The sequence below is a fragment of the Gasterosteus aculeatus genome, chromosome 11 (assembly GCF_964276395.1).
Source record: "Gasterosteus aculeatus chromosome 11, fGasAcu3.hap1.1, whole genome shotgun sequence".
Classification (NCBI taxonomy): Eukaryota; Metazoa; Chordata; class Actinopteri; order Perciformes; family Gasterosteidae; genus Gasterosteus; species Gasterosteus aculeatus.
The window spans coordinates 12,567,948-12,590,702 of NC_135699.1; the positions used below are offsets into that span (position 1 = coordinate 12,567,948).

Genomic DNA, 22,755 nt, shown 5'->3' on the forward strand with positions numbered 1-22,755 from the left:
GACACGAGAATACAGGAGGAGGGAAGAGGGTAATCTCGGTGGCCTGAGGTGTTGAGGAGGCTCAGTGGAAAGGAACCACATGACCATGAAAGGAGAGAGAAAGGAAGTTTCCATTGTCACAAGGCCAACTTTCACCTAGTCTGCTTCAGAAAGGCTACTGTATTTTATCTTTCTTTAAAAAAAGTGAGTTATTAATACTGGCTTTGTCCCATGTTGCTAAAGGATTCGTTCTGTCTTCTGTGAGTTTGCACTAGTTGATAGTATTGACTGTATTTAACAAGTTAAGCAGTCAGCCATACGCCACCTGCTGATTGTCCATGGAACAACAACTCCACCTGTGTGACCTTTACCCTATGAACTAAATGTCTAAACTTTGAATCAACTTGTGCTCGTGTCCGTTATATTTGTCAAAAACAACCTGATCTTTGAATAATCTGAACGAAACTTATTTAGATAATATTGCGTTTTTACATTTGATGACCTCTAGTTCGCCATGATGTTGTGTCCTCTGCGCATGCGCCACCTCGGAAGGAGAGCCGCCGAGGTCGAATTGTAGGATTTCTTTAGTCCTGTTCGTAATACAGCAAAAATGCCGTCAGACCACGAGAAGGACGCGTATCCGCAGCCTCCACGACAGACTCCGGTTGTGGACAAACAGACAGCATTGCCGAACCCGGCCCTGATTCTGTCTAAACTCTTCTATTACTCCGTGGACGTGCCTGTCACTACATTTAGAGGTAACCGAAGCTAAAATAGCTAACTGGGCTAACGGGTTAACAGATTTGGGGGAGGTATTGTCGATATATTTGAATGCATACTGCTGCTAGCCTTGTGTAAAAGGAAATATCACACAAAGTAAGCTAGCTATAAGGCTGTGATTTGCGGCAATACTTGACAGCGTTAGCTAGCTGTGTATTCACCTCAGGCTAACCTGGGTGTTATGCTAGCTAGCTTCTTTCACACACTCGTCTAATCACAGTGAAAACCACATGGCCTCGTCCGCCGTTAACCTAAGGTGTAACTATGAATGTGTTTGTTCCAGATGCGGTTGACAGTATTCGGTCTAAAAACAGGCCGGTCTTCTACCACCAGAAGTTCCGCCGTGTTCCTGACCTGACGGAGTGCCAGCACGGAGATTACGTCTGCTACTACGAGGCTGAGATGCAGTGGAGGAGAGACTAGTGAGTGCGCTCTGAAAACGGATTACTTCATCCAGATGGACACCTGATTAACAAGATTCACAGATATATTCACACACAACAAGCAGTTGTAGGAACTATTGAAATCACACATTACGGTTGTGAATCCTTCCGTGTGCACTCTCAACATTGAGGCTGATCTGACTCCAGATGCAGAGGTCTCACCCCACAACAGGAGGGAGGAAATGGATGCAGCATCTTGTGGGCACCTATTGCATTAGACAGGATGTTTAGGGGGATTCAGTTACATGTTTAAATATACATTGTACAAGTGTAGCGTAGATTGATTTTTGGGACTTTTTTTTTTTTTAACCTTTCTGTTTTAGACATCATTGCGCTTACAACGTGGTGTCTTTCATCACATGGACGGTTGCTGTAGTGGTCAGTGGGCCATTATCAAAGTGTAAACAATGTCACTGTCTGGTGTTTTCACCCCACAGCAAGGTGGACCAGGAGATTCTGAAGGTGGTCCAGGAGCGTATGAGGGCCTGCCAGCAGAGAGAAGGACCCAGCTACCAGCAGAACTGTGCCCCGGAAATAAAGCAGTTCAACGAGGTGACCCACAGCTATGGGTCAAGATGTAAGTGCCATTTCATAAAAGCCCACAAACTGGCAGCCTTTTAAATTGGACAAAAATTCATAATCTGGAAACTTTTTTTAGTTTGGCTACCACATTTTAAATTCCTAATGTCTTTCCAGATGGAGACCTGGGAGCTTACGCCAGCGCGAGGAAATGTCTAATGAAGCAAAAAGAACGGATGATGGCCACTCAGGCCCAAAGTGCTTAAGTCCCCTACAGTCTGTCCTGTGTAATTGTAAAATAAACTGCTAAATAATGTCTCTTTCCATCATTCAAAGTGCTGCACATCTGTAATGTGTTAATAACTGAGGTTCGTGCAGTACCAGAGCTTTACTCCTTATCTCCACTGTTCATTGGTAGCTTTGTTTGCCCCTTAAATGAATTTCCTCATTCACTGGTCAAGACAACTTCAGGAAAGTGTTTTAAACCATTAGCAGGTTCATGTAACTTGCCCCACCCTACTGACTGTCAGTGTAGTTTGTGCTCAAATGGTACGTCGGTTCTGGGTCTGTAGCCTCTTGGCTGAATGCACTTATTGTAATAAATGCACATGGTAAAAAGTCCTCTTTTCTCACACCCCTGTTCCATCACGAGTTAAGCACAAACATAGGTTGCATTTTGTTTCAGAATGTTTATTAAACAATTCTCTGTACAAAAAGTTTAGGCGGTAGGGGTCCCGACAGACTGTCCCCTCTGCAATGGCAACCTGGCATGAGTCTTGGCCAGATGATCAGTGAACTCCTGGTATGGTGACTTTGTAAAGATGGTCTCCTTCCACAGGTCAGGGGTCAGATAGCTGTAAGTCTTGCAGATGGCATCGAAGGTGGCCTTAGCTGGTGAGAGAATAAAAAGAACCAGTGAGGAGATGCTATATTTCTGGAGTGGGTGAGGCTGGACAGAGCAAAGACACCAGGAGAAACCCAGCAACACTGACGTATGAGGAGACTTACCAAAGTTGCCGAGGGTGGCAGTGCAGCCCCTGGCAGAGGTGTAGCAATCATCAATACCGGCCATGGTGAGCAGCTTCTTGGGCACGGGAGCGGACACAATACCAGTACCACGGGGGGCTGGGATGAGACGCACCAGGACAGAGCCACAGCGGCCTGTCACCTTGCAGGGCACGGTGTGGGGCTTGCCGATCTTGTTACCCCAATAACCTCTCCTGACGGGGACAATGGACAGCTTGGCCAGGATGATGGCACCGCGGATGGCTGTAGCCACCTCTTTGGAGCACTTCACCCCCAGCCCAACATGACCATTGTAGTCACCGATGGCAACAAAGGCCTGTAAACAAATGCCAACAGGGTCATGTTTGGAACAGCAACTATAAAAAAAACTAAATACGATCTTTTAACACAGAATTAATGACACCCACCTTGAACCTAGTGCGCTGACCAGCTCTGGTCTGCTTCTGGACAGGCATGATCTTGAGCACCTCATCCTTCAGACTGGAACCCAGGAAGAAATCGATGATCTCAGACTCCTGCAGGAAAAAGTTAGAAAATGAAATTTGGATCAGGCCGCTTCCAACATTTGGTGCAGAATCCACATCAAAGTACCTCATTGTATAACTGCATGATAAGCATATTAAAAATGTAACATTTCTATTAATACGCAAATCCCTGAACCACTTCTAAAAGGAATCCTGACATTTAAGGTTTATTCTTTTACACCAAGTTTAAGAATATCCATTCACAATGCATTCTATACATGTAACACAGCATGAACAAGGCCATAAAAATGTTATCTGACAAAGGCACACTAGAAAAACATGAATATAAATCTTCGGAGGCATTAATCTATATAGTTTTGAAAGATACATTTAAAACTACTTTAAATGTTAGGTTTTTTTTTTAAACAAACCCAGCATCAATATTTGAGAAAACGTTGACATCACAATCGAGCAAATATCGGCATACACAAGGGGTCACGTCAACGGGCGCATCCTGGATGCATTGGACATCCCGTTACCTCAGCTACCCGGTAGCATCAACAACACCTGCGCATCCTCCTCACACACCGCTCACCTTGATGGGCAGAGAGTACAGGTAGATCTCCTCCAGGGATTTGATCTTCAGGTCTTTCACCAGGCGGCCCAGCTTGGTGACTGGCACCCACTAGTAGGAGAAACGGGAATCTGAGTAAACGGTTTGTGGTATTCACAATTACGTAGGATATCGTTTCACGTTGCGGTCGTTTACAACATTAATGGGTGTTCATCTTACTTCCTTGTCCTCGGACTTGCCGCCGCGGGCCCCGCGTCCCCTGCCGCGGCCTCTCCCGCGTCCACGGCCCCGGCCGCGACCACGATCCCCGAACCCTCCGCGAAAACCTCCTCTACCACCGGCGTCGTCCGCCATTTGCTACGCAACAAAATAGAATACAGGTCATAAAGGGTTTCCAATAAGAGGCTGACATGAGCGAGCATCTGGCGATGGTATCGCCGCCATGTTCAACGATGGCATAGTTTGTTTAATATTTAGGAATATCTCAAACTCTGTCACATTATCCTCGTAAATACGAGCTGGGTTTAGAAACCCCATATTCAAATGTTATTTGGTACATTTTCAGACTGCGTTTGGCCGAAGGATGTACGAGATATAGCACGATTTCGTTCGGGAGGGATTTCTCTGCATTCTACTTACGTGATCGTTATAACAGGAAGAAGACCGTCTCGAAGTCTCGTCAGGTTTTATGTCAGACGTGATATCGCGATATTACCTCGTCTACAAAACACGCTCACTGCTGCCCCTTGCGGCATTGTCTTTTATGGCGGACCCAGGTTATAATGATCCTAGTTGTATCTTGCTCCACTTATTTATTTCGTTAAAGTAACACAGTAGTCACAGAAAAGAAAAGACAATATAACACAATTAAATTATTTTAAAATAAAAGCTGAACTTATCTCAATAATTATTTTTTTGTTGGACTGATACATCACATGTCAGCCTCACGTGATTGAAGATCAGGACGACGGTGTAAGAGTTTAATTAGTTTATTTACAAAAAAGATGAAACCACGGCAACTGTTAACTCACCCTTTCTATTCATACATCTACGTATTCTAAAACCACACAACTTAAAATAAATGTATACATTTGTAAATCCCCCACAGCAGCAGCCAATTAGCAGCAGTAAGTGTCCCTCAGCCGTTACTGTTGTTGCTACTTAGAGTCCCACTGGAGCTGCCACTGCTCTCTCCAAGGTCCTCCTCTTCCACTTCATGCAGATCGTCCATCACTTCCAGGCTTTCACAGATCAGCCCTATCTGCCTCTTCATGTGCGCCATGGTGCTCTGCATCCTCCTCATCTTCCTCTGCAGGGCAGTAGCGATGGCCCTGTGGTTCCTCTGTCTGACCTCATACTCCTGCCTCAGTTGCTTGTAGCAGTTGTGTTGGGCCTGGGTGCGGTGGGAGAGAATCGTCCCGCAGCCCATGTGGCAGGGCTGACGCCAGTGTTCACAGTGGCGTGCGTGGGTGTCCAGGTCCCTGCGGAGGAGCTGCGCCCGGCAGCCCTGGTACGGGCATGGAATGAGCTCGTACAGACAGCTCATGCTGTGGCGGTACTGCTCAGAGAGAGAGAAGGTCTCTGCACAACCACGGATCTCATTCTTACACTGCAAGAGACAAACTCATTATGTACAAAAAAATGCTGCTAGTGACTTTTAGACTATATTATTTGCCTATAATTGAGATCTTATTTTGGATACATGCATGTTTGCAGCACTTCACTGCAGCTGTCGGAAATAGTTTTGTTTTAAAAATGTTTAAAAGTCAAACAAGGTCATTATTTATTTTGTGTGTTAGAGAGTAAATAACGCTGTTCAAAAATTGAGTTATGTCAAAAAGACTTAATTTTGTTCTGTGAACCATATTTAAGTAATTTTATAAATAATATGTATACTTGACGGAGGGAAAAAAGAATGGATTCATTTGGAAATATTGATAGTCACGCCGCTATAATTACAGATATGACCATTCAAAATAAATAAGTCCTATAAACTTATTCAAAAGAAAAACCCTGGACTATTAATCTTCTCTTTACGTATCACCCTCCCCAAAGCATAATGTAGGGCCATGTTAATGGTTTGGTATTTCTTTGTCTCCCATATACAATTCACGTTAATGTACAACTTTTATTTTACATTTTCTACCTTGATAGTCATTCGTCCAATAGATTTGCTCAGCTTGAACATGACAAAGATCAAGCTTGGGTTTACAGTTTTCCTGCAGCAGGGGCAGGTCTCCTGCCTACAGAGGATAAACCACAGTTAGTCATAATACTTTGCATAGAAAGACATAAATAACAATCTAATACAGGATACATTTACAGTGTTCTTATTCAGTGGTATTGATAGATATTATGTTTAGTACCTCTTGAGCCACTGTAAGATGCATTTCTTGCAGAATATGTGGTGGCATGCAGCTCTTACTGGACACCTGAGGACCCCCTGGCATATGGTACAGATCAGATCGTAGTCTGGAGTGTCCACAAACAGCTCCACATCAAAGCCCCCACTCTGTGATGACACTTCTGGGTCCGCCTGGAAGTGGCCAAAATGAATACTACTTCATCAAGTTCATCATCGTGTATCGTTCAATTTCTCAAGTTGACATTGAAGCAAAGAGTTCTGAGACACAGAAAAATTGTGACCCCTGATGTACCAACCGGAGTATTTTCCCTACAGCTGTAAAACGTGGCTCCACAACAACCAATTCATAGTGTTTTCATACAGCATAAAGGCAAGTGAACACAATACAGAATTGTTCTGGAAAGTCATATGATAACAAAAAACAAGTGTATTGCTTCAACATGACTTTGATTGTAAAATACTTAGAACACCTGATGTTTGTCATTATATAATTAACTGTATCTTTCATTAAATATAATACATAATAATCGAAAGTATTATGGCACTTAAACAAGCCTATGTATACCAAAAGGAAAGCCCGTGAAGACATCGCCCTGTATATAAGTAATTAAGTATAGCGTTTAAAACCAACACAATTAACAAAAGCGGTTATATTCTCACCATGACGCTGTTCTCTCTTCACCGTGTTTCCATTCCCGGAGCTGGTTTACTCCATATCGGTCCTCTCACATGTCACACGCGAAACACACACCCGCGTTATCAATACAACACACACATGAACATTCCTGACAAAACGTGAAGGAGGGACCCTGTGCGTGTGAGTCTGTGGGGGACAAATGAAAAGAGTAAATTACGAAAAACGAAGGGAGATAATGGCGCTCATTTGGAGCGCGTCCTTTCCCTGTTGTTCTAGTAGCAAAGCTCAGCCTCCACACGTCAGACAGCAACATGTGGACGTGAACAAACCCAGGTTGTTCTATTGTTGAGAGCCTCTGGGACCAAATATAAAACTGTTTATTTCAAGACGCCGAGGATCACATACCATTGACCTGAGTTATAAACTTGTTTATTTATTTAAAACAAAAAATCACATTAGTCTAGATGCTTTCATAAGTAGAATTCATGTTTGTTTACATGTTGTCAATAGACGCTGTAAACCGGCTGGCCAATCACAGCTCAGTGCGCTGAGATGACGTCTATTGTGTGCGCCCCGGGTACCGACCACCAACATGCGGAATGTGTTGACTTCAGCCAACGTGTGAAGTGAGAAATTAGTATTTAACTTCACTGTAGTTGACAAAAATATTTACGTCTCGGCCTTCAACGTGAGCAAAATGGCAAATACCAACCTTCAATTCAAAACAAAGTAAGTTTGAGATGTACGGCACGTGCGTGCTGCAGACCTTGCTAGCTAGCTAACACAAGCTAGGCTATGGGGTAATTTAAAGTTGTTACAATTTACGGTAGACGTTAACAGTTGTATTTATGTTTCCCCCCTCACAGTTATGCCGTTGAAAGCAAGATCGAGCCGTTTTACAAAGGAGGGAAAGTGCAGGTGTGTTTTCGGACGTGTCCAGTGTTCCAAGTGTCTTGTGTTTCTAAAATCAGTGTGTATTACATGTTGTACCATCTACCGGCCTGAAACGATCTCATAGGACTCATTAGATTTATCACAGCAGTGACATTCTGACCTCTAATAAGATGGGCTTTGACCTCTCAGTCTGATTTTTTTCTTCTTTTTTCCCAGATCAGCAAAGATGAAAAGTACATCTTTTGCACTTGTGAATCTCGTGTGAACGTTTTGGAGATCAGCACAGGGAAGATCGTCCACAGTGTTCAGCATGTAAGTACAGAGTGGGTCCTTTTTAAAGGACCGCGCAATTTATGTTTCAATATTTACCACTACAGAAGCCCAATCTCGAAGACTTCTGTCATAGAATAATGCCCTGCTGCATGGATCTTGTTTTGCCTGCCTACAAAATTAAGTACATGTTCCTTTATTTTCTGTGGAGCCAAAAATTGCGACAGAAAAGATGTGTGTGTATGTGTGTACGTACTATACGTACGCAAATCCTTTGATTTTTATTTATGATGAATTCTATATTCATAGCATTATATATTTCTTGCACCAGCATCTCAAACGTAAAGACGTGCTTTATTTTGTATCATATTGTTAATTGAACAATACTGACGGTCTGTCTTGTCTGTCCACATTATACTTGCAGGATGATCAAGAGGACATCACATCGTTCGCACTCAGCTTTGATGATGAGGTAAAGCAAACACTTCAAGAGCCTGGCATCACTTCAAACAACCTTCACCACATCGAGTCTATTAAAGTTCTTCACTGGACATTCTTCTCCCAGTCTGTAAGAAAGCATACATGTACGTCTCTCTTCTGCTTTTCGTCATAGATGCTGGTAACAGCTAGCAGAGCTCTGTTGCTGAAGCAATGGGATTGGAGGGAAGCTCAGTGTACTCGCTCCTGGAGGGCCATTCACACTGTTCCTGTGGCCAGCATGACCTTTGACTCCACCTCTACCCTCCTGGCCACAGGTCAGCCATTGTCACTTATTGTCATTGACAATTAGTTGTCTCTTGTGTACCGTGTTTCTGCCTGATCTCCGCTTCATAGAGATTGGATAGTTTTCCATGTATTTCTTGTTGTTTTGTTGCAGGCGGCTGTGATGGTACTATAAAGTTTTGGGATGTGCTGAAGCAATACTGCACCCACAACCTCAAAGGCTCATCTGGCGTTGTTCAGTAAGTTCAAACGTCTTTTAAAAATAAATGATTTGTATTCATTTGTTTAATTTTCAAAAAACAAAAATACTCAATATTTGTTTGTCGTTATTACTTAACTAAATTATCACATAGTCGGGATTGTTGATTATTTATTAGTATTATAGTATTAAGTATGATCCTAAAATATTCGGTTTTAACTGCCATAAATATGTTTAAGTAACCAATAGGATTGAGAAATTTGACATATATATATATATATATATATATATATATATATATATATATATATATATATATATATATGTTCGTTTTGGTCATTGGTGCTCTTTATATAATATTTTGACCTATTTTTGTCTACTTGTGTACAGAACATTCCTTTCTACTGTTTAAGTTTCATTTGTTCCGCTATGTTGACCCTGTTCCTGTTGAAGGGTGGTAAAATCTGATATTCCAACTTTTTTATGTTTCTGTAACAACGTACAGTCAACGTGGATCTTTTTTAGATGGAGTACCACAACAAGTTTGAAAGATTCAGACTGAAATAATTCAGTAATTATTCAGTAGCACACCTTTGTAATTTTGCAGCTTGGTCCAGTTCCACCCAGACATCAGCAAGCTGCAGCTCTTCTCCTCCTCTCTGGACTGTGGCATTCGGCTGTGGGACCTGCGCTCCAGTCAGTGTGTGTGCGTGCTGCAGAGCCACTACAGCGCCGTCACCTCCCTCAGTTTCACTCCTGACGGTGACACCATGGTCAGGTAGCGTACACTGATCCATCCAATGGATAGGCTTTCATTTATAACATTTAAACTTTAGGGGATTTTTTTCTGAGGTGGTTTTCTTTTTTTCTTCTTGCTGTGATTGTGTGCCAATCTGTATCTGAAGTTCTGGCAGAGATAAGATCTGCACAGTGTGGGACCTGAAGACTCGAAAAGCCACGAGAACCGTTCCGGTCTACGAGGTAAGGCATAGATGCAGAAAGAAAAAAACATGTCGTGATCTTCATGTTGTAAAGGTTCTGCAGCTTCATTTTGTGTGTGTGTGTGTGTGTGTGTGCCTGCAGACCGTGGAGGGTGTTGTGCTGCTGCCTGACGATGAGGACTTGTCTGATATTGGAGTGACGAGCAAGAACTTGCATTTCATTACAGCAGGCAGCAAAGGTTTTACCTCTTGAGTTGTCCTGAACATAAAATCTGTGATGTCGTGCAGTCCATATTTTGTGTGATCTTAATTCTACCGGGGCCTTTTCATTTAATGTATCATTGCCTTCTCCCTTTCTCACCTGTAGGTGTATTGCGAGTGTGGGAAGCCAGCACAGCGCGGTGTGTCTACGCCCAAACCCTCAACTCGACCCTCGCTGCTGTCTCTGAGAAAGAGGAGGAAAAGGACGATGACAACGACCACTGCAGCCTGACGTACCTGCTTCTCCTGCCAGCCTCTTCCAGACTGGCCACAGTCACTGCCGATCACAACATTGTGCTCTACCAGCTGCCTGCTCTCACCACACAGCAGCAGGTGTGTACACAGGAGGGAGTTGATTTTTTTTTTTCGAACAACCTCGATCATCAAGCTACAGATGCCAGCCGCTCAGTGCTTCTTTTATTATTATTATTATTATTATTATTATTATTATTATTATTATTATTATTATTATTCAAACCTTATTAATGGAAACCCTCTCTGTCCACTCTCTCACAGTTTGTGGGATACAATGATGAAGTGCTGGACGTGAAGTTTTTGGGTAAAGGGGACAGCCACATCGTGGTGGCAACAAACAGCTGCCAGCTGAAGGTGTTTGAGCTGCTCACCAACAGCTGCCAGATCCTCTACGGACACACAGGTCAGTAACCAGGAGAGGGCAGCACGGGTCCACAAGTACCGACATGGAACGCAACGCTGTATGTGTAGTCAATCAGGGCAGAAGGTTTAAAAGAAAGAAAGAAAGAAATCCCTTTCACCATCTTTTGTGTTGGACACCAGTTATTCTTCAGTCTATTCTGAGTCTATTCAAGCTTTTCTGTAGTTTCTAAAAACTGCAATAGCTGCTTGACATTGAAAAATAAGGATGTCTGGGAATGAAAACTGTGCCACTACTGCAGATATATTTCCACACAGTTAATAAGAATTAGTCTCTAAGAAAAATAAGTTGGTTTCGTGAATTATATTTATATTATCAAATAATTAATACTATTTATTTGTTTAGCAAGTAAAACTAATTTACAAAGTGCTTCACTTGCATTCAATTAAATTTGGAATATTTGGCAATTCAAGCACAATCTTGATCCTGATGTAGTACTAGTCACGGTTCAGGGTGTTTAAAGTTACCTGATAAGCACTTTGGAGCGATAATTATCTACTCAGACATTCACTGCTGTTTTTATCTGTTCATTGTCCCCAGATACCGTCCTGTCACTGGACGTGTTCAAAAAGGGTTTTGTCTTTGCGAGCTGTGCGAAGGTGAGCCCACATCTTAACACCTTGATACCAACTAACCACTCCTCGATACTGAGGAGACATTGAACTCTGTTGTGTAGGATTATGGGGGATTTGTTGACAACACAATATGTCCAATCACAATTAGTTGTCCACCAAGTTTCATGGACAACTCTGCCTCAGCCGTTCAGTTTGTTGCAATATGCAACTTCCACACCACTAAATTTATGTCTGAAGCTTGTTGTGTCTCTGTCTTTAGGACAGGTCAGTGCGGGTGTGGCAGATGGACAGTGACAGTGGTCGGGTGCACTGTGTGGCGCATGGCTCCAACCACGCCAACGCCGTGGGCTCCATCACCTGCTCCAGGTAGGACTCTTAAAGACACTGAAGGAAAAGAATGAGTGAGTGTGACGATGTGAATGAATCTCCGTCTTTGTGTCCAGGATGAAGGCATCTTTTGTGGTGTCCGGCAGTCAGGATTGTACCCTGAAGGTTTGGGATCTACCAGCCGACTTGTCAACTACAGGCGGGGACCTACATCACCTGACCCCCCGAGCCACGGAGAAGGCGCATGACAAGGTACGAGCACAAAACTCAACACACAGCTCAAGGAGAAGAGAAGAGCAACATCTGAACATCCTGCAAAATACTATTTCCAGTGCATTGATCCTTCATTAGATACCAATAGAGGCACGACTGCCAAAACATTCCCATGGGCTTTTTGATTGAGGTGGAGGGAATCAATTTCCTTGATTATCCAAAGAAAGTTGATTGCACCACCTTCCTATCACCTCTGCATTAAAAACAGCCATCGGTAAATTAATGAATACCGAGGAAATTTACTTTTTTTTCTGTTGAGCCAGTCTTTTTTCAGTTGCTGGCGAGTAGAAACGGACACTTAGTCGAGTCCAGGCCTCAGCCAGATGTGTCTGCAATGGCAACAAGTGAAATGCACACATGGGCCTGATCCAGTGAGAGTTTCCCCTTAATTCCCTTAATTACACTAAACACAGAACACACATCACACACACAAATAGAATTGAGTCAGTCTTTAGCCATTTTTTTTAATGGCTCAATGCAAGGCAACTTTTAACAAGGAAGTGCAGAAAAATAATTAGTGACTAAAGTTGGGAAGTTACTGGAATGTCATGTTTAACATACCGACATGCTTCAGAGTAAGATACCGCAATCGACCATCTGTCTAGCAGCAGCACTTAGTTGCATAACTCGTCTTCAGTTGTCATGGAAACGATTCACATTGTGTTGTGAGAGCAATTCAGAGACCTGCTGGGAATGTTATTTTAGGCCGTAACTGGGGGGGAAAAAACGCTCTTCGAACCGAAAAAGTTTACAGAAAAAACGCTCACTTTTTTCATCTGGTCTCTCAGCAAGACTGAATCAATTGACTGTAACCCAACCGAGTAGATATGTCGCCTAAACCAAAGGAGATTTCATGTCCAAGTTACTTCCCTCTGACTTACTTTTCCTACAATCGCATTAACTTGTAAGGGTTCATATTTTGGTGGGTCCTCATCTCCCGCCCTCGCTTCCTGCAGGACGTGAACAGCGTGGCGGTGTCTCCCAACGACAAGCTGCTGGCATCCGGGTCCCAGGATCGCACGGCCAAGCTGTGGTCGCTGGAGGCCGCGGGGAGAGTGGGCATGCTGGGCGTGTTCAGGGGCCACCGCCGCGGCGTCTGGGCCGTCTGCTTCTCTCCCATCGACCAGGTGCTGGCCACGTCCTCCGCAGACGGCGCCGCCAAGCTGTGGGGCCTGCAGGACTTCAGCTGCCTCAAGGTGGGCCGCGAGAAGTGCGCGCGAGTGACAGAGCGCCGTTTAGTTGTTCACGTGCAATCGTCGCAATTCGCACATTGAATTCAACGGGCAATTTTCTTTTTGTTTGTTAGCTGTGAGTTAATAACTGTTGAATTTATAGCTGTTATTTCAGCATAGCTGACTATATTTGCGATTTTTTTGTGAGTTTAAAGTAAAAGTGAAGTCTAAAAGTGTTTTTACTCTCCTCATTTTCAGACTTTTGAGGGTCACGACGCGTCTGTTTTGAAGGTCATCTTTGTGAGCCGAGGCACTCAACTGCTCACCAGGTGACGCCACACATGCAAACCTTTTCTCCACATAAATATATGTTCTATTCTGTTCTTTTGTTCTTCATTTTTCGTTTTAGAAACACTGCAGTGTCAATTTAAAACAAAAAAAGCCTCATCCTTCGTGCTGTGTATAAGGAAAAGGGAGCTTTAAACCCTGATGTGTCATCCGTTTTATCACATTGCCGCGATCCATTTCCTGGACTATTTATACTTAAATAAAAGGGAGAACAGTTTCCTATTGTTCTTGTGTTTGATTGCAGATGTTTTAGAAAATGATATCAAATCACAGTGTGGTAGTTAACACTTGACACCTAAAAGGAAGCTCTGTCCCGTGTGGGTGTGTGAGAACAGCTCCTCCATTGTTCTGGGAGAGAATATTCATTAGATACTGAAAACAAATCTGTTCTGAGTACAGAAAACGACTAATGTTCATTTGCATTTCCTCTTTCCCTACTCCAGTGTAAACGTCGACACATAAAAGCCTCATTAGCGTTGGCATGTAATAAAGATTTTGGGCTTGTGCTTAATCAGCATTATGGCGGATCCCCCTCACAGAGTTTTAACTTAAATCTCCCAAACCGATGTTCTGTCTTTAGCGGCTCGGATGGTTTAGTGAAGCTCTGGACCATAAAGACCAATGAGTGTGTTAAGACGCTGGACGCCCACCAGGACAAAGTGTGGGGTCTCCACGGCAGCCGCAAAGACGACAAGATGGTGACGGGCTCAGCCGACTCTAACATCACTTTGTGGATGGTAAGTGTGATTTTTTTTTTTTTTATTGGTTGACACCTGTTGAACAGAAGTCAGAGGAAGAGGGATGCTGTCCAACTTGGGTGCGGTGTTAAAAGTTTTGTCCTCATTCCTAACTGTCCTCTGGGTAGTATATCACTAAATAAATACTAAATGTTCTCAGTATTTGACCAACCACTCACTGTAACTCTTTATCTTCTATCGGGACGGAACATTTTGGAAATTTCCCCTGCAGGGATCATGGCATTAGCACAAAAATGTTGTCTTTTGTCCCCTGCTAGGATGTGACTGAGGTGGAGCTGGCGGAGGAGCAGGCCAAGCAGGAGGATCAGATACTTAAGTAAGTCACTCGGCCTCAGAACCGCCTTTGCCTGATAATTAACACCGTAAGGTTAAGGTGACCCTCACTGGGTGGAAGGTCAGTGCTGGCTTTGTGTGCACACGGATGGGGGCCACTTGAGATGTGTTTAATGTATGTTTACTTACTGATTCATGCTATCCGGCACTCGGACATTAGTTTTTACTTCAACCGCATCCTGGTTAACAAACTAATTATTATTTGGAGTTCTGTCTGGAGTTAAATGTGCTCAAATACTTTGATATTGTATTGAAAGAAATTGAATTAGTCAAGAAAAGCTCATTTCACTCCGGGCATTTTAATGTGAACGCCGTAGTTTACCGCAGCAAACGGTTTGTATTGATCTATGCAGTCGAGGAACTGCATTTTCATTTGATTCCTTTTCTGTGGACACACCACTTTGACCTTTGACACCACTTTCGAAGCATTGAGGTCCAAATATTTTTGAAAGGCGCCTGTTCAACACATTGGTGTGTTTTGTTGTGTCTGAAGGCAGCAGGAGTTGTCCAACCTGCTCCATGAGAAGAAGTACCTGAAGGCCCTGGGTCTCGCCATCTCACTGGACCAGCCGCGCACTGTGCTCACCGTGATCAAAGGTGCTTTGTGCTGCTCCAGGGCAGTTAGGGTGACACCTTTTAGCTGAAAGATGGAGAGATGCTTTAAACCTTTTAGGCTTCCGGGACGCTTCCACTCAGACATTTACTGGTGGTTTGCGTGTACAAGCTGCACACATGGATTTATGTGTATTGTACATAGATGTTTTGTCTTTGTCCAGTGCCATGATGGAGACGAATGTTGCAAAACCAAAAATGGGTGGTGTTGTTTTGCTAATCTAAAGCTTAACAGTCATCATGTCAAGAATATGAGTTTCCGCCCATGTTTCTTTTGTGATTATATATAATTACAGTTAAGAGGTATGCAGCTTTTAAAATAAACAGGAAGACGTGTCACTAGCACAAGGTGAGACGTTACCAAAGCTACTCCGAAGACTCTTGAATGCTTTGTTTCATTTTCAGTGGAACAGCACAGTATGACATCACAAACTTAAACAACAACAAAAAATATGCCACACAATTTAATGTTGTTAAAAAAAATCTTCACTTATTCTTCATGGACTGGATTCATAATGTTTCAGCTTAAACGTAATACAATACTTGTGTGGACATAAAACCAAGACATATAACAAAGTTATGATGACCAAAAATGCAGACTGTAGACTTTAGAACAGACTGTCTGATGTCTCTGACTTGTTCTCTGTTGCTGCTAGCGATCCGTCAGGTGCAGGACAGCCACAAGCTGTTGGAGAAGACGGTACTGAAGCTACGAGTTGATCAGAAAGGTAACGGAGCAACGAAAGAACAAGAAAGAAACCGTCCCAAAGTGACGAGAAAGCGGTGAAGCTGGGGCAAAACTAAAGTGTGTCTCTTTTCATTTCTTCTGTCCTCAACCCGACTCAGAGTCGCTCCTGCGCTACTGTGCTGTGTGGAACACCAACGCCAGAAACTGTCAGGATGCCCAGGCCGTCCTGCAGGTGCTCCTCACACACCTGCCGCCCGAGGAGCTGCTGCAGTACCAGGGCGCCCGAACCCACCTGGAGGGGCTCATTCCATACACAGGTCAGCGTCAGAGAGTCTGAGACAGATTGATTGTTAACTAAACCCAGGCTGGAAGTGAATGTGAACACATTTCCTTTGCAGACATCCTGAGACAAAAGCAAAATGAGACACAATAGTAGTCACCGGCAAGATGGACGCACATGCAGTTGCTGTCAGATAATATAAATAAATACACAAATAATGAAAAAAGGTTGGCCGTGATCGCACGGTGTTTATATGCAAACGCAATAACGAGTCACAGAAAAACCGCACAACGAAACCTGTTTCCATGCTGGGTGTGAAGGTGTTTGTCAAGTTGTATTCACAGCGTGCAGTCTGCCAAAAGAGTGTGACAGCCGTAGAAAAAACAAACACAGACATCTGATGCACGTTTTACCCACTGTTTTAGATGGGTGATCCGTGAAACCACGGTGCACCTTGACAAACGAGGTTTTATTGAGAAATGACGAGTTGAGTGGTGCATATCCTTGTAACATGAGTGTGAAATTGATTTAGAGTGAATGGAATAACCTGCAGTTATTGGTGTAGTCCGTGCAGAGACAGACAGAGGAGGTATTTGATGCTTTGTTTTCTGTGGGGAAAGTCCAAACCTAACCACAACATGCGCTAAAAATAGTGCAGATTCCACTAGCAAAGATGGAAACATGGAAGTATTGCATTGGCGCCGTCAAGCCGCCTCTGGAGTTCCGTGTCCCTCTAGCTCTGAAATGAATGACCATTTACTCTTGTCCCTCTCCCACAGAGAGACACATGCAGAGGATCGGCAACCTGCTGCAGGCGTCCATGTTCCTGAACTACATGTGGCAGAAGATGAGAGTGGCCGGAGCACCATCCAGGTGAGACGTTCGGGTGCTTGTGGTACCAGTGGGACACTAAAATGTGTTCAGTTAAAAACCTCTCCGCACACCGCACAGACGTCTATACGGCGAGATGTTGCACCAGGAGTTGAGCTTGTGCTTCCTGTGCATTGGGACCTTCTGTGAACTGACGGTCGTCATTTAGAGAGTCACAGGCTTTATTTAACCTCTTCAGACTACAGCGCCATCACTTCCTCAGCTTTTGCCGCCGAGTTCAGCGAAAAGAGCATTCTGTGTTTGGTTCAGCCTAACTAAGTAGCCCTGCTCAGAAACAAAATATTGAAACTATGCACATCAAATTTTTATTATACAGCAGGGCCAGTCGAGGCACATGCAAAGTCTGTTGTCTTGCCGTGGCTCTGTACCGCGCGGAGACTTACGGGAAACCCTGGCTGAGCAGCATTCCGTGGGTTAAACCAAACGTGCAGATATATTTATTTTTGGTTTTCCGAGTTAAGCTTTGAGAGTTTAGAAGGCGCCTTTCAAAGGGATTTTAACCAAAGGTGAAACTGATATTGAGATACTTCTGGTAAATGATACAGGATAAAGTGTTTATTTAAGTTACTAATCCCTGCTCATATATCCTTCCCAGCATGAACCGAGATGAAGAAATGGATACCACGCCGCTGGCACAGCCGTTCTTAATGATTGACAAGGAGAAAGGAATGGGAAGTGGTGGTGAGAAACGAGATGCCGATGACAGTGATGGCGAACAGGATGAAGATCCAAACGACGCAGTTAAGGAAGACGAGGACGACGAGGACGTCAGTGCCTCGAACAAAGCCTCCACCAACACCGGGTCTGTAGAAAACGGAGCGAGCCCCCAAACGGACGGCAACCACCACTGTGAAAGCGAGCAGAGCTCAGAAGAGGAAGACCCGGAAGAAGTGAACGTGATGAAATGTCTTCCAGTTCCTACCGCTCTAAAATGCCAGACTTTTGCCAGCTGACGGGGATCTAAGTGCCGTTAATGAATGACTCGCCTCCGAAGGGCTCGTCTTGTCATGGACCATCACACCCAATGAGTGGCAGTTTAGGGTCAGACAGAGGTGTAGTGACCATGTAACAGATGATTTGGGTTTAAAGATTCTCTATTGTGTTTGTAACTTGACTGCTTCAGGGGTTTTTTTTCCATTCAGAATTGAGAGCAAGGTAACCAGCTGATCTGCCTTTAAACAGAGTGAACATTAGGAAGGCAAGAAGCACTGAGCTCAATAGATATTCATGCATTTGGCCTGAGATCCTCAACTGCAGATACCTGCCGCACCCGTTGTCTTGTTCTGCCGGTTATGTTACTGCATAAAATGTCATTCTAAGCATACCTTTTTTTTTTTTATTCAATAAGTAGAGCTATAAACATATAATTAACATCTGTTTTGTTTAAGTGTTTAATGAGTGCCCTGCAAGTGAGGTTGACTCCCTTACAACGTAGTTGATTAGTGGGAACAAGGTGATACCAGTTTGGTCTGTAGCTCAGCAAATGATAATTCTTTTCACCAAGTCATGTGTTTGGGGTTCAGTTCTTACAGGCTTTAATGCCCATTTGTTTTGCCTCGGTGCAGGGATCCGTCACATTGCTAATCTCCAGAGTAGAAAAACATTTGTTCTAAATAAAAGGAGTCAATGTTCGAAAACCTAGTTTCTCACTTGAGAAAATAAAACCCAAAACACAGAATTGACATGATCAGACTTTATGTGTATATGCAGTCTTAGTTACACACACCCCAATTGTTAGTCTTAAATGAAGGCACTTCAGAACAATGGACCTTCGCCTGCAAGCAAGATGCGTATAAGGCACAACACAGGGTTTCCACTATGGAAAATACATTTATAAAAAATAAAAATAAAAACCTTTAGATCAAAAGTGTTAGTAAATACATTTCAGCAAGGTCTCCACATAAAAAGCATTAAAACATTGGGACATTTCAAAATCAATACGGTCAATTAAATCTTAAAAGTCTAAAGAATGCATGGACAGGTTTTCCCAAATCCATCAGATACGAGTCCTCTCATCCCTCATATATTATTCAGTGGACAACAGTGAATGGTCTTTATTTGGGTGTTCAGATTAGGGTCTGAATCCGTAACTACACCCGGATTTCTGGCTTACTTTTTAGCAGTTATTGAAGCTGGTTTGTGGTATTTTTGTAGTAGCATCATTTTTTCACTAGCAGACCTACAGTACCAGTCAAAAGTGTCACACAAAAGGACACACTTTGCATTTAAAGTCATTTGGCCACAGCACAAGATAACTTTCTTATTGATCAAGCGGCCTCTTGGCATAAAGTTCAGTGACCTATTATCTCGGTCTTGGTGGGGGAGTGGCTGCCTTTGGCCGCGTTCTTGCGGGTGATGGTGGTGCACCGGGAGAGGATCTCCTTGGTCTTCGGTCTTGGTGGCACCGTGGGTGCCGTCGGGCCCTTGTAGAGGTTGGGATCGGAGATGCTGGGCATCATCTTACCCTGCCTAATGCTTTGTGGGTCCAGGCGGTTACTCGCCACAGGGGTAGGCGTGATGCTCCCGCGCAGCTGTTGCTCATTGTAGCTCTGGCTGAGGCTGAAAGACGTGGAGCTCTCCCAGGAAGCATTGAGGTCATCGCTGTAGTCGCTGTTGCTCGAAAAGCTTCCCTCGCTATCTGCCCTCGGGCTCAACGTGCGGCGGCCCATCTCATTTTCCATCTCCACCATAATCGTGGGCACGGGGTCAACCTTAGCAGCGGCGCTGGCAGCGGCGCTGGCAGCGGCAGCGGCTTTGGCGGCAGCAGCGGCGGCGGCAGTGGCAGCGGCGGCGGCGGCGATGGCGGCGGCAGCGGCGCTATTGTCAGGCCGAGAGAGGGGCTCTTCGGACAGTATATCCAGAGAGCTTGATCTCTCCCGTCGCGGTTGGTCCGGTTTGGGAGTGGAAGACCGTATCGTTGGAAGTTGCAGCAGGTTTCCTTGCGAGAGGCTGAGCTGGTTGGACTGCTGCACTTCCAAGCTCTGGGACATGATTGGTTGCGGGGAGGACGAGCGGCGGGCCTGGTGGTTGCCGGTCATGCGGATGTGAGGGTACTTGTAGGGTTGCAGGTACATGGTGGGGATGTAACCCGCTTTAGTGTTGTGCCTGCAGGGGGTTCAGGCATGAAGGAGTTTAAAGCTGTGGGAACTTCCTTTTGAAATGCAATATTTACTGCCGCTCGGATGAGGTTTACAAAAGATAAAATACCTGATGAGCCACCAGCCGTTGTCAGACTTCTGCAGGACCTCCACCACTGAACCGATGGGCACGGTTATCTCGTCGTCTTTGGTGGCCTTGTAGGTCTTCACTGCAGTGTACCGCAGTCCTGAGGGGGAAAGAAATCACTTGTAGCATGTTGACATGACATTTTAAACCCGCGCACACGGTCAGCGAATAAGCCAGGCGTTGACAGCAAACAGTCTTGAGATTTGGTCAAACTTAAAAATGAACTATGCACACACCTCTCTCACAGTCCCCGTCTAAGTCATCTTCATCCTCATCATCGTCGTCGTCGTCGTCCTCCTTAACCTTCTCCAGGTAGGGGGCGGGGAACCAGGCCATACGCTTGTCTTCATTCTCCACAAGCCACCACCCTGAGGCAACACAACCAAACACTTCACAATCTATCCGTGCCGTCAGGTGGATGAAGGTCCGAGCACGGACAGGACTCTTTAGCACAGCAGCTCGCTCACCCGCTTTGTCCTTGATGAGCACGTCCAACTGTTCGTTCAACGCCACTTTGAAAGGTTTGTTCTTTGTGTCTTTGGTCTCGTAGACGGCCACACATCTGTAAGTCTCTGTGACGAACGGCTTGGTCACGTTGCCACCGGTGACCGGTGCTCCATCGGCACGGAGCTCATCATCCGATGGCAAGACCATGGCGCTAATGAGGACAGGCCGCAGGTTAATTTGGAGCAACACACAAATCTAACAGCATGCTTATCTACCAGGTTATTTTTTAAGGATCCCTCTGCTGATACTGCAACATTCAATATTATGCAGGTGCATGCGTTTTTAAAAACCAGAACAACAAGGATAAATAAGGTACATTTCAAATGAATTGTTTTATCATGTGCATGCATACTTTATCAAATCAGTTATAATTTAGGGATTACAAAATGTCACATCAAGTGTTTTCTTTGGGCTCGATAGACCCCAAAAAGGCCAAAGGCATCCCCACATAAAACACTAAATACTTTTCAGCTACCTGTTCTTGGCGAAGTCCGGTTGCAGGTCATCGGCGTTGGGGTGGAAGAACTGGATGAGGTCTGGGCACTGAGAGACCTGCGGGTCGCTGCTCAGAAGTTCATTGCAATATCTCTGCAGTAACTTGAGGCGCAGGAGGGACTTGGTTGGACTTTTCTTCTGCACGTTGCCAGTCCCCATCTTGTCTGAAAGCACACGGGAAGCTTGAAGTCCGAATCCAAAGAGCGCGTGAATGCGCTTTGCAACTCGCACAGACTGCAGCGGTTATTCACCAACACGTACCTCGAAATTTGGGGATGAGCCTGTCGGATCTTTTCATTTTCATTTTGTCGAAAAGTTTCTTCATTTGTTTCTGTGAGATAGAAATCGGTAACGGTTATTGGCAACCAACAACCACACGTGCACACGCTCAACAATCAGGAGACGTGTAACGTTTCCTACTTACGTGCATTTTCTTGAAATCCACAAAGGTTCTGTAAACTACAATCTCATTCTCGTCTGACCAAAGCACGGAGGTCATATACATCTGGAAAAGGCAAAAGGCAAAAGTGAAACCCAGCACCGCAGAGTATTACTTTTTTCCCTCAAAATAAGGCACCTGTTAAAAATGTTTTAAAAGTCTCTGCGTGCACTTACTTTGCACTTCTGCTTGTGCAGGACTCCGATTAGACTGATGCTGATGGGATACCGCTGGACCTCCATGACGAACCGACCGAGTGGATGCACGGGCGTGAGCTGCAGCTGTGGACCGGGTAGGCTACTGGCGCAGATCCGCTCTGCAGCTGCTTTTAATCCTTCGTTGCGGTGAAGGCGCAGTTTCGTCAGACACGCAGACAATGGATTCTCGTCACTGGGAGGGAGGAGGGGTTGGAAGGAGGGGGCGGTCCAAACAATAGCTAAAAATAAAAATAAAAACTCCAGCCTTTCCCCTAAGAGACATTTGGAAACTTGATATCTTGTTTGTTTTTTGCAATCCTGATGTGGACGCGTCCCAGTCCTTTCACAAGAACGAGGGATTATTCAAATAATTTTTCTTTTTTGAGGTCCCATCCGTTCGTTTTATTTAGGCCGATCACATCAGAAAATCTCAGTTTTGACTTTTTCAATCTAGACAGATGCATTCCCTTTCCAGTAAGAAGAGGTCAAATGATATGAGCGGTATTTTCTAATAATGTTTCTCATGTTACTCCAACACCCTCCAGCCTCTCCTGTCATTAAGTCGGAGTTGTTAATTATTGTTTGCCACAAGTTGTAACTGATCACCCCAGCATTACTAAAGCCAGAGGAGGAAGTGGATGCCGACGCAAATTTCTTTCCAATGGCAACAGAAACGGTCTCCTCCGCTCTGCGTGACCTGCAGCACGTACACCAAGAAACGTGATTACTACTCACAATAACTAGAATTATTTCTGTCATAGGAGTTGCATGTATTATACATTTTTCATTTTGTACACATGGCATCCATTGTAGTCTGTCCATCCCTGGAGTGGGGTCCCTCTGACGTTCTCCCTAAGGTTTCTTCCCCTTTTTATCCCTCTTGG

The 22,755-nt window shown here is 44.4% G+C and overlaps 5 protein-coding genes across 5 annotated transcripts; 2 read left to right on the plus strand and 3 right to left on the minus strand.

Annotated features, from left to right (window-relative positions):
* The first annotated feature begins 18 nt into the window (after positions 1-18).
* Positions 19-2,037, plus strand: ndufb10 (NADH:ubiquinone oxidoreductase subunit B10). Its single transcript, XM_040192095.2, has 5 exons — positions 19-183; positions 488-737; positions 1,043-1,181; positions 1,640-1,779; positions 1,899-2,037. The coding sequence occupies exons 2-5, from the start codon at positions 590-592 to the stop codon at positions 1,985-1,987; spliced, it is 516 nt and encodes a 171-aa protein (XP_040048029.1). The 5' UTR covers positions 19-183; positions 488-589; the 3' UTR covers positions 1,988-2,037.
* Positions 2,038-2,395: 358 nt separating this feature from the next.
* rps2 (ribosomal protein S2) lies at positions 2,396-4,757 on the minus strand. The gene is made up of 6 exons (XM_040192092.2): positions 4,425-4,757; positions 4,005-4,142; positions 3,807-3,896; positions 3,155-3,262; positions 2,730-3,063; positions 2,396-2,612 (listed from the first exon to the last, which is right to left on the minus strand). Exons 2-6 carry the CDS (start codon positions 4,137-4,139, stop codon positions 2,440-2,442), a joined length of 840 nt encoding a protein of 279 aa, XP_040048026.1. The 5' UTR covers positions 4,140-4,142; positions 4,425-4,757; the 3' UTR covers positions 2,396-2,439.
* A 1-nt stretch (position 4,758) lies between these two features.
* On the minus strand, positions 4,759-7,284 carry rnf151 (ring finger protein 151). Its single transcript, XM_040192094.2, has 4 exons — positions 6,811-7,284; positions 6,152-6,321; positions 5,932-6,028; positions 4,759-5,394 (listed from the first exon to the last, which is right to left on the minus strand). Exons 1-4 carry the CDS (start codon positions 6,811-6,813, stop codon positions 4,924-4,926), a joined length of 741 nt encoding a protein of 246 aa, XP_040048028.1. The 5' UTR covers positions 6,814-7,284; the 3' UTR covers positions 4,759-4,923.
* An 18-nt stretch (positions 7,285-7,302) lies between these two features.
* Positions 7,303-18,381, plus strand: tbl3 (transducin beta like 3). The gene is made up of 23 exons (XM_040192089.2): positions 7,303-7,516; positions 7,654-7,705; positions 7,898-7,993; positions 8,376-8,423; positions 8,565-8,706; positions 8,829-8,913; positions 9,481-9,651; positions 9,779-9,854; positions 9,957-10,053; positions 10,182-10,408; positions 10,592-10,733; positions 11,292-11,350; positions 11,586-11,692; positions 11,770-11,905; positions 12,883-13,122; positions 13,357-13,427; positions 14,027-14,183; positions 14,462-14,520; positions 15,031-15,134; positions 15,806-15,877; positions 15,996-16,154; positions 16,897-16,990; positions 17,604-18,381. The coding sequence occupies exons 1-23, from the start codon at positions 7,485-7,487 to the stop codon at positions 17,959-17,961; spliced, it is 2,784 nt and encodes a 927-aa protein (XP_040048023.2). The 5' UTR covers positions 7,303-7,484; the 3' UTR covers positions 17,962-18,381.
* A 305-nt stretch (positions 18,382-18,686) lies between these two features.
* Positions 18,687-22,077, minus strand: noxo1a (NADPH oxidase organizer 1a). Its single transcript, XM_040192090.2, has 8 exons — positions 21,851-22,077; positions 21,660-21,740; positions 21,497-21,566; positions 21,216-21,399; positions 20,701-20,891; positions 20,470-20,601; positions 20,216-20,333; positions 18,687-20,113 (listed from the first exon to the last, which is right to left on the minus strand). Exons 1-8 carry the CDS (start codon positions 21,914-21,916, stop codon positions 19,300-19,302), a joined length of 1,656 nt encoding a protein of 551 aa, XP_040048024.2. The 5' UTR covers positions 21,917-22,077; the 3' UTR covers positions 18,687-19,299.
* Positions 22,078-22,755: the final 678 nt, after the last annotated feature.